Source organism: Myotis davidii, unplaced genomic scaffold (assembly GCF_000327345.1).
Source record: "Myotis davidii unplaced genomic scaffold, ASM32734v1 scaffold855, whole genome shotgun sequence".
In the NCBI taxonomy this organism is placed as follows: domain Eukaryota; kingdom Metazoa; phylum Chordata; class Mammalia; order Chiroptera; family Vespertilionidae; genus Myotis; species Myotis davidii.
In genome coordinates this window covers 126394-136677 of record NW_006286978.1, presented here as the reverse complement: position 1 = coordinate 136677, position 10284 = coordinate 126394, and the positions used below count along the sequence as shown (strand labels likewise).

General features: G+C 50.0%; 1 protein-coding gene across 3 annotated transcripts in view; it reads right to left on the bottom strand.

Moving 5' to 3' along the window:
• Positions 1 to 5900: 5900 nt before the first annotated feature.
• The window catches only part of WDR13 (WD repeat domain 13), a 14772-nt gene continuing 10388 nt past the window's right edge, over positions 5901 to 10284 (bottom strand). For all 3 annotated transcript variants that reach the window (XM_015560746.1, XM_006758864.1, XM_006758863.1), the window contains 5 exons: positions 9912 to 10219; positions 8969 to 9149; positions 8726 to 8867; positions 6510 to 6628; positions 5901 to 6173 (listed from right to left, as the gene is read on the bottom strand). In XM_015560746.1, coding sequence (XP_015416232.1) covers positions 5989 to 6173; positions 6510 to 6628; positions 8726 to 8867; positions 8969 to 9149; positions 9912 to 10219 — 935 coding nt within the window. In that variant the 3' untranslated portion in view covers positions 5901 to 5988. The remainder of the gene's footprint in view (positions 6174 to 6509; positions 6629 to 8725; positions 8868 to 8968; positions 9150 to 9911; positions 10220 to 10284) is intronic.

The following is a 10284-nucleotide window of genomic DNA, read 5'->3' as shown; positions in this document are numbered from 1 at the left end:
TGATGTTTCTAACTCTCTATCTCTCTCCCTTCCTCTCTGTAAAAAATCAATAAAATATATTTTAAAAAAAAGATCTTGGAAATTTATAATATATATATATAATGTTTATCCTCACCTGAGGATATTTTCCCATTAATTTTTTTAAGAGAGAGTGGAAGGTAAGGGGAGAGACAGAGACACAGAGAGAGAAATATTGATATGTCAATTGGTTGCCTCCCGCATGAGGCCGACCAGGGCCGAGGAATTGAGACTGCAACCGAGGTAAGTGGCCTTGACCAGAATCGAACCCGGAACCCTTCAGTCCGTGGGCTGATGTTCTATCTACTGAGCCAAACAGGCTAGGGCTTAAAATATGTTTTTATTCATTTCAGAGCAAGGAAGGGAGATAGAGAGAGGGATAGAAACATTAATGGGGATTGTGCCCACTACCCTGGCATGTGTCCTGACCAAGAATCAAACCATGACCTCCTGGTGCATGGGTCTATGCTCAACCACTGAGCAACACCAGCCAGGCCTTGGAAATTATCTTCAAGCAGACATACTACAAAATTCAATTGCTGTTGAAATAAATTTATCAGAATAATGATTCATTTGAGTCAAACACAAATATATATTTTTCATATCTTAAACAATACATTGGAGTAACAGCTGCTTATTTGATCAGTAAACCTGTATAAATTTAGGGGGGGAAAAACCCCCAAGTACTGTAAAATAAAATGCACATTTGTATTATACTTAACATTGATAATCAGAGAAAACATAATTGTTTTAATTAAAACAAAGTTAGTAAACTGGTTTCATTTGCAAAGATTTACCTTAATTATGTCAACCTGGATTTTGTAAAAGTCTCTAAGTTAGTTTATGAAAGAAGAATTTTTTTCAAGTCTACCACACATCCATGTCCTCATTTTCTTGGAATTTTAGGAATATTTGATTTGTATAAGTGCTTAATTCTTTGTATTTGCCAATCAGAATAGAGCTCTTTTAATTTAAGAGACTTCACAAAATAATTTGTTGATGCCTTCTGGAGACAGGAAAACGTTATGCACACACATAATATTGAATGAATGACAGACACATAGACTCAGAGCACTTAAAACTTCAATTCTACAGAGGCAAGAGCTGCAAGAGGTGCAGATTCACAAACCAGATGCTCTGTGGTATCTCGCCCATCCATCCATCCATCTATTCATTCATTCACTCACAGAGCTCCATTCATTTATTCACAGAGCTCACCAAATGGTCAGATCATAAACCAAAATCCCAATTATTGCTGCCACAGATGGGAAATAACTTGGTTACAAACGAACATTTAATACACAGCTGAACAGGCAGCGTGGTCTGGCCTCGGCTGTCTATTTTCCCTTATTTGATCCACGTGAGGAGCAGGGTGGTGATATGCAGTAAAAATGTCTTTTTCCTGCACTTCGGTTATTGACTGCTGCTGGGAAAACCCTTGTAAAACTCCACACTTAATCTCTCTGCACTCCTGCTAAGAACTTGTGGCTCCCTCCCTCCTGTTACCATGTGAATCCAGCTGGTTATTTCCTCAGCTCCCACGCCAGCCCATCATCTGTCTGAATATGCTTTGAGGCCATGGCCCTTACCGTGTGTCAAACAAGCAAGGCCAGGAGTGACGTCTGCTCTGAGTGTGCGTCACTGGATGGGTTTCAGGGATCACTGAGGGCGAGGTTTTTGCGTGTTTCTCTTTTTTATACATTTTTATTGATTTCAGAGAGGAAGGGAGAGATAGAAACATCCATGATGAGAGAGAATCATTGGTCAGCTGTCTCCTGCACGCCCCTCACTGGGGATCAAGCCCACAACCAGGGCATGTGCCTTGACCGGGAATTGAACCGTGACCTCCTGGGCGGTTTTGCCTGTTTTGTTCACGATTATATCCTCCTGACAGTGCCTGGCACAGTGTAGAGACTCAGTCAATACGTCAGAAGAATAAATGAAATGACTGCCAAACCCTCAGCTGAGTCTGGAGGAAATGGAGGCAGAGTGGTGAGGCGACTGGCTCAGGACCGTGGGTTGAGTAATGGAGGAACCAGGATTTTACCTGGGTCCCCAGTTACGCACCAAGCAGCATATTTGTTTATCTTCACAGCGCCTTTCCTGGCACCGCCCAGAGCCCAGAGCCCTTTCAAGGAAGCGCTCACTGGGCAGCTGTCAGCCTCTCAGGGTGGAGCTCAGCTTTGGGGAGCCACCTCCCCTGAGGTTCTGCCCTGCCTGGGCTAGGCCACATGGTGACTGAGCTGGGCAGAGGTACAGAGCTGGGCATTTCCTCTGACTGGCAATGCCTGCTCCAGAGCTGACCACTGGGCCACCGAGGCTTCATGGGGCCTGCATTGCAGTTCAGCTGTCCCACACTTGGAGTAATACGCACTGGGATGTGGACCCCATGTAGAATTGGCACCATAAGGGCATTGCTGGTAAAATAACAGACGCTCGGATTCAAGGTCAGGACTGAGGGTCCTAAAGGTTGGATTGGAGCAAAAGGGCACTGATCACAGTGGAATCTCAAAATTCAAGGTCAGATCAGAAGACAATAGCTGGTAGAATATCATACAGAGGCCCTGGTTTGAGGACTGACCAGTGGTACACTGATAGGAAATAATTACCTAAGGCCCGGACCAGAGAGGCTTCTGATGAAGTAAACACACAGATTCCAAGTCAGACAAAGGACAGGGAACAGTTAATGGAGGCCTGGAATTGAGGCAAGACTTGAGTGGCATTGGTGGCAGAATGGTTAAGAGTTCCAGATCTGATGTTAAACCAGAGGCACAGTGATGATGGATAAATTAACAGAGGCCCAAATTTGATCAATAAGATTATTTTTATGATATGCTCATTATTTATTGAGGATGATTGTATTTATGTATTTACTTTTTAAAGTTTTTAAAATTGGATTTGAGAGAGAGGGAGAGGGCGAGGGAGAGATAGAGAGAAACATCAGTCATCAGCTGCCTCCTGCATGCCCCCTACTGGGAATCAAGCCTATACCGCAGGCATGTGCCCTGACCGGGAATCGAACCAGCAACCGTTCAGTGCACAGGATGACGCCCAACCAACTGAGCCACACCAGCCAGGGCTGAAGATGATTTCAAAGCAAGATGTCAATCAACTCTGCCACCTCTGAATTTTACAATGAGAAAACCTCTAAAGTAATGTATAACAACATGCATAATCAGCCATCTTGAATCCAGACTCAATAAAGAACATGAAGAGTGTGAAGGAAAGAAAGTGTTAAAGAACAATGAAACCCTCCCAAATGATCTTGCCCATCCCTGACTTTCGATGGAACCCAGCATTCTTTTGGTGTTGTGAGCTGTGCAGAAGTTAACAGGGCAGGCCCGAACTGGTGTCCTTGGAAAGGTCTGCTTCAAGGTGAGCCCTTGGCTGACATCTGGAAACTTCGACTTCAGAATGGGCCTCACTACTCTACCTATTCCTATAAGCACTGTGGTTTAAGCTGAACACCTGCTTCCCTCTGGGAGTCTGGAAGTTGTATATGTACCAGGAAGGGGTTGCCTAGGTGACCAGCCACCAATAGAAACCCTGCGTGCTGAGTCTCTAAGGAGCTTCCCAGGTTGGAAACATTTTGTGTGTGTTGTCACAACCCAGGGCTGGGGGAATTAGTGTCCTGAGCAACTCCACTGGGAGAGGATCCCTGGAAGCTTGTGTTCCTGGGCTTCATCCCATGTGCCTTTTGCCCTTGCTGGTTGACCTCTGTATATTTTTGCTGGAAGAAATCATTGCCATGTATATGCTGAGACTGAGTCCTCTTAGCAAATCATTGAGTCTGGGTGGTCCTGAGGACCTCCAACACACATATATACATGACCTTGATTATGAACAGTCCAGCTCTCTGCTGTCCCCATCTCATCACCATTTACCTTAGGGCCTCTGAGATGGAAACACAGTAAGTCCTCAAAGTCATCAATAGGTTCTATACTTTAAGCAAAGCGACATATAACAAAACCAATTTTACCACAGGCTAATTGATATCAACAAGAGTTAAGTTTCTATGGCATCTTATCCACATTATCACAAAACGACATTGAACAAAATAACGTTATTCAAGGACCTGCTTCTGGCTACTAGTAACCACACAGTCAAATAACAGTGGCTGGAACAAACAGGAAGTTCTTTCCCTCCCTCAGCAAGGCTGCCGGTGTTAGCTCAGCAGCTCAACAATGTTGGGCCAGGTTGGTGTCTCTGTGACTCTGTGGACTGACCCTGAGGTCTCAAGATGGTGTCACGCTTCCCACTGATGCTTCTGGACATGGCAGCCTATAGAGGCGGAGGGAAGGGAGCAGCTGGACCAAGAGCCTCTTACATTTCTAGCAACTTTGACATTTCCTGATGACTCAGGTCATTGACAAGGGATTTGAGTTATCTATCCCCCCGTCTATCCCCCAAGCTTTCTCTTCTCACTCAGTGCTCCCCTCAAATACTGAACATCACTTGGTGGCCTCTGAGTAGCTCCAGGACTTGACTTGGGGCCCTGGGTGGGCATGAGAGGAGCTATGGGTGGTTTGTGGTTCCTCTGGGGGTAGAGAGAAACCCCATGTCCTCCACTCCTAGCAGAAGCCACTAGTTCAGCCTTAGGGTCCATGGTTGCTCCTGCCCTGGCATGCACTCCAAGCCCTCAACACCTTTACTCCCTGCTTCTGGACAACAACCCAATGCACAGACAGGTGTGGGGCCCAGGCAGTGGCTGCCCTGGGGCAGGGATGGGGGAACCTGGGCGTCCCTGAGGCAGCAGAGTCCAGCAGACTCATAGGATTAAACCCTGGGGTAAAAGCCAACAATCACCACTTCAACTTCTCCAGTGCCCCTGGCGCAGCTCCCCGTCATGCTCGCTTCAACTACTGCAGGGTCTCCTGATTGACCCTCCTGCTTTTACCCTCTCCCCGTCTGTTCTCTTCACGGCACCCAGAGGAATCCTCTGCTCAAAACCTTCTGGTGAGCCCTAGCTGGTTTGGCTCAGTGGATAGAGCATCAGGCTGCGGGGACCAGGTTTGATTCCTGGTCAGGGCACATGCCTGGGTTGCGGCTCCATCTCCAGTGGGGGTTGTGCAGGAGGCAGCCAATCAATGATTCTCTCTCATCATTGATATTTCTATCTCCCTCTCCCTCTCTGAAATCAATAAATATGTTTTTTTAAAAAGTTCTCAAGGTTCATGGCATCTATGAAAACTTTATTAAAAAAAAAAAAAGTCCGGTGACTCATGCCTCACTCAGACAAAAGCCCAAGTTCTCCTCATGGCCCACAAAGCCCTTCAGGATCAGGCCGGGCCAACCTCATTACCTCCCACACCGGCCTCTGCAACCACCCTTTGGGCACGTCCCAGCCTCAGTGCCTTTGCACTGCTTTTTTCTCTCTGTCTGGAATGCTGTTCTCCCCCAGGTACCATGGCTCCCTCTCTCACTTCATTCGGATCTTTGTTTATATTTCACAGTCAGGAATGTCTTCCTGGATTACGACACCCAAGGGCCCAACCTTCCACTCCTGCAATGCTATCTCCTGTCCTCGCTTTATTTTTCCTCGCGATGCCCATTTTCAGCTGGCCTATTATAGATTTCTGTTATCTACCTGCTTCCACTAGAAAGCGAGCCCAGGAGGGCAGGGATTTGTCAGTTTAGGCCACAGCTTACCCCCTGAGCCTAGAACAGTTCCTGACCCACAGTACACACTTAGTAATGTCAATGCACGACTGTAAAACCCTCAAAGTGGTGCCTCTGACAAGGCAGAGAGTCAGTAAATGGTTGTTGAATGAGAAAATAAATCAGCACATGCATGAATGAATGAATAAGTGAACCCCATCCCATTTTGATCCCAGAGCTGCCCTCTCCCCTCTCCCGTCCCCAGCCGCCCTGGGAGCCAGCCATGGGCATGAACACAGGAACTTTATTTACAAACACAAGGCTGGAGCATGGGCTGGGTGGGAAGGTGGGCATGGCAGGACCAGGAGGCTCCTACTTCTGCTCCCGCCGCCAGACGATGACCATGCCGCTGGCGTCACTGGAAGCCAGCAGGCTCTCGTCGCAGTTGAAGCTGACATCCAGCACAGGGGCGCTGTGGCCCTGCAGCTTGTTCACTGCAGCCTTGGCTGCCCGTTCGACGTCGAAGAAGTGCACGCACATATCCTCGCTGCCCGTCACTGCGCAGGTGGGAAGGAGAGGCCCTCAGCAGGTGTTGCAGGAGGTGGGGTGACCCAGGGGGAAGTCTCTGAGGTCCCAGCATGCCTGGGGGGTAGGGGGACCCATTCCTAGATGGCCCTTTTGGTTCTACATCTAGAGACTGAGGTCTCTCAGCTCTTTGGGAGGCCCATGCCTCATGCCGTGAGGTTTCTGAGCTGGTTGGGGCTCTGTGTTCAAAGTGGAAGGCTGGTAGGGTAGGAGAGGTCTCAGGGTGTCATGATGTCTGAGCCAGATCAGCACCAGCCTGGTGTCTGCTTGTCCCCGGCCACCCAGACACCCAACCCTATGGGACTCACCCACACAGGCGCCCTGGCGGAAGGACATGAGGGGGCAGAAGATGCTGCGCACGGGGTGTGAGCTCTGCTCAATGGGGAAGCTCCTCTTCAGCTGCAGGGTCCCCTCGTTGTCCACCACCCTGAGGGAGAATGAGAGCGGGTCAGGCGCAGCCTCTGGCCCCGAGGGGGATGCGTGCTGTGCTAGTCCGTGTCCCTGTCCCTGCACCGAGTTCTTTCAAGGTTCATGAAATCCAGTCCTGAGATGACTGTGTCAACCTGGAAAGCATGGCTGGTGTGGGGTTTAGTGACCGTTTGAACACTCTATCCAGTGGTTCTCAACCTTCCCAATGCCGTGACCCTTTAATACAGTTCCTCGTGTTGTGGTGACCCCCAACCATAAAATTATTTTCGTTGCTACTTCATAACTGTAATGTTGCTACTGTGATGAATAGTAATGTAAATATCTGATAGGCAGGATGTATTTTCATTGTTCTCGACCCACAGGTTGAGAACCGCTGAGAGAGCCTCTGTGCTGTAATTCAGTAGTTACTCTTCCCAAGGGTCTCTAAGCGCTCTGGCGCTCAGATGGGCACAGAGAAGAAATGGCTGACTACACTATGGCACCGGTGTACTGTGCCCACCACACGGCTGTTCAAAGGAAGGAACCAAAGCTACTGCAGGTGGTCCATAGGCATCGTTTGGTGAGAAAAGAGAGATGCGGGAAAGGGTGCAGAAGGAACCCACATCCATAAAACAATGACCCTCCTTTGTGGGTGTGTGCGCGCAGAGGACTATGGGAGAGGGAACAAAGTGTGGAATGGAACATTCAAAGTAGTTAACATGCTCAACTGTGGCAGGCAGTGGCCAAGATGGCAGAAACGAGGAAGAGAGAAGGCAGAGGATGGGGGAAAGAGGCAAAAAACTTAGGAGTACACTTAAATTAAAAGTTTCAAAGGAGAAGACAAATAAAATAGTAAAATGGCAAGCATCCTGTCAGGCAGTGGTCTTCAGACATAGCTGGATAATACTCGGGGAACTTTTTAACATACTAATGCCCAGCTTGCTCCAGAGCTTCTGAAATCCTTGGCCCCATCCGGCTGGCATGGCTCAGTGGTTGAGCATCGACCTATGAACCAGGAGGTCACTGGTTCAATTCCCAGTCAGGTCAGGGCACATGCCCGGGTTGTGGGCTCAATCCCCAGTGTGGGGCATGCAGGAGGCAATTGATCAGTGATTCTCTCTCATCATTGATGTTTCTATCTCTCTCTCCCTTCTTCTCTGAAATCAATAAAAATGTATGAAAAAGAAAAAGGAAATCCCTGGCCTGGAGTGGGGCCTGGCCATGACATTTTTAAAAAATATTATTTATATTGATTTCAGGATGGAAGAGAGAGAGAGAGAGAGAGATTAATGAAAGAGAATCACTGATCAGCTGCCTCCTGCACTGACCCTACTGGGGACTGAGCCCACAACCCGGGCATGTGCCCTCACCGGGAATTGAACTGTGACCTCTTGGTTCCTAGGTTGACACTCAACCACTGAGCCACACCGGCTGGGCCTGGCCATGATTTTTGAAGCCCTTCAGGTCATTCCAACATGTGGCCCAGGCTAAGAACTGCATTTGAGTAACATGATATATGTGAGTGAGGACAGTAAACCTCCTTCTTCCTCCTCTTCATAAAAAAAAAAAAAAGGGAAAACGAGTCACTGTTCTATGGGTCCCTAGTCAATGTTATGCCTCAGTTTGCTCATCTATAAAATGGACATGATAACAGCACCCACCTCACAGAGCTGTTGAGGATTAAATGAGGTGATATGCATGAGGTGCTTTGAATAGGACCTGGCCCCAGTAACTGCTACCTAACTGCTAGCTACTGCCATTACTTTTTTTTTTTTTTAACACATTTTTACTGATTTCAGAGAGAGGAAGGGAGAGGTAGAGAAACATCAATGAGAGAGAATCTTTGACCGGCTGCCTCCTGCACACCCCCTAATGGGGATCGAGCCTGCGACCCGCGCATGTGCCCTTGACCAGAATTGAACCCGGGACCCTTCAGTCCACAGACCGACGCCCTAGCCACTGAGCAAAACCGGCCAGGGCTGCCATTACTTTTTACTGCTACTACTGAGGTCATCATAATATGAAGTTGAGGAGGGGAAAGGGGAGGAGGAGACTGGACTTCCTCATTCAGTGAAGTAAGCTGGAGGAGGGAGGAGGCCGGAGGAGGGAGACCCACCTGTAGAGCAGCAGCTTGTTGAGGCAAGCATTTATGAGCAGCGAGGGGTCCCGGGCCTCGCGGCTGACCCAGGAGCGGGCAGAGATGCTCGTCACAGGGCTGCCCTCATGTACCACCAGGCGCTTGGCTTTGGTCAGCTTCCCTGCGACAATGGAGGGGAGAGGAGGCAAAAGTAAGGGTGAGGGCTGTGTACCAGGAGGGCGGGAGTGCCAACACCCGGATGTGGGCCTGGGGCCTGCCTACCTGTGGCCATGTCGAAGAGGAAGGAGAAAACACTGCCTCGGTCATCCCCTGCCCAGAGCAGCCGGCCAGGGGCATCAAAGGACAGTGCCAGGACACGGCCTGTCAGTTTGCTGGAACCACCCTTCACCTTCTTGCCCGTGGAGATGTTGACGACATGCAGGTTTTGCTTGGCATTCCCCACCTATGGATGAGACCCACAAACCATCATCCTGCTCCCAGCCGGTCCCTCCTTGAGTCTGACCACTGTGGGGCTGCTATTAATGGGACCCGCTTCTCTCTGCTGGAGTCTGAGTCCAGTAGGGCCATGGTGGGTAGACTAGAGGTGACCCAGGCCCATAATCCTCCTGAGCCAGCCCTTCTGATAATCTGACCAGAGCACACAGCACGGCAGTGACTACAGGGGTCACAGGGCCATCCTAGGCCCATGGTAAGAGCTCCCTTGCTGGTCCTTCCTGGAGCCTGATCCCACTGGGGTGGGGGCTGCTTCTACATCTAAAGGGATCCTGGAGACAGGCTCACTCAGCCAGTTCCCCCTCTACTCCCTCTCAGGGCCAAGCCAGACTTCATTTCCTTCCCCCACTGCCCGCCCTCTGACTCTCTATCCTAGGGTCGGCCCTCAATGGAGCTTCCACTGAGACGAGATGAGGTTTCCATCTAGTCATCCTGCTCCACAAGCAGCAGCCCCTGCAGGAAATGGAAGGCCTACTGCAGATGGGGTGGCAGACCCCTGACCCTGCCCCGTGACTGGTCACCCCTGGTGTCTACCACAGTGAGGCCATCCCAAACCAAGAACTGCATGTCCCCATTCTGAATGGATTCCGTCTGAATCTGACCACCAGGGGACTATGGCGATGGACTAGAGGGGATCCCCCCACATTGATGCCCTAGAACAGCTCTCCTGGCCCAGCACCCCGCCCTCAGCGATGGCGCCCTGGAGCCTGACCACAGTGAGGTTGTTGTTGACCGGCTGGAAGGTGCAGCAGAGGAGTTCAGCGCCATCGGGGTCAGGGATCTCCCGGATGCAGCGGCCGTCGTCAGAGGCCCAGATGCGCATGGTAGCATCGAGTGAGGTGGACACGAGGATGTCATTGGAGAGGGACCAGGCAAAATCGGAGACACCACGGGTGTGGCCCCGCAGCACACGGAGCACGGTGGGTGGAGCGGGCACCAGCTGACACAGGGAGATGCTACCATCGAGTGAACAGCAGGCCAGGCGGTGCCGGTCGTCATTGGCGAAGCGCACCCTTGGCACTGCAATGCCAAGGAGCCACTGGTAGGAGTCAGCACACTCACCAGGCGCTTTTGTTTATAAAAGG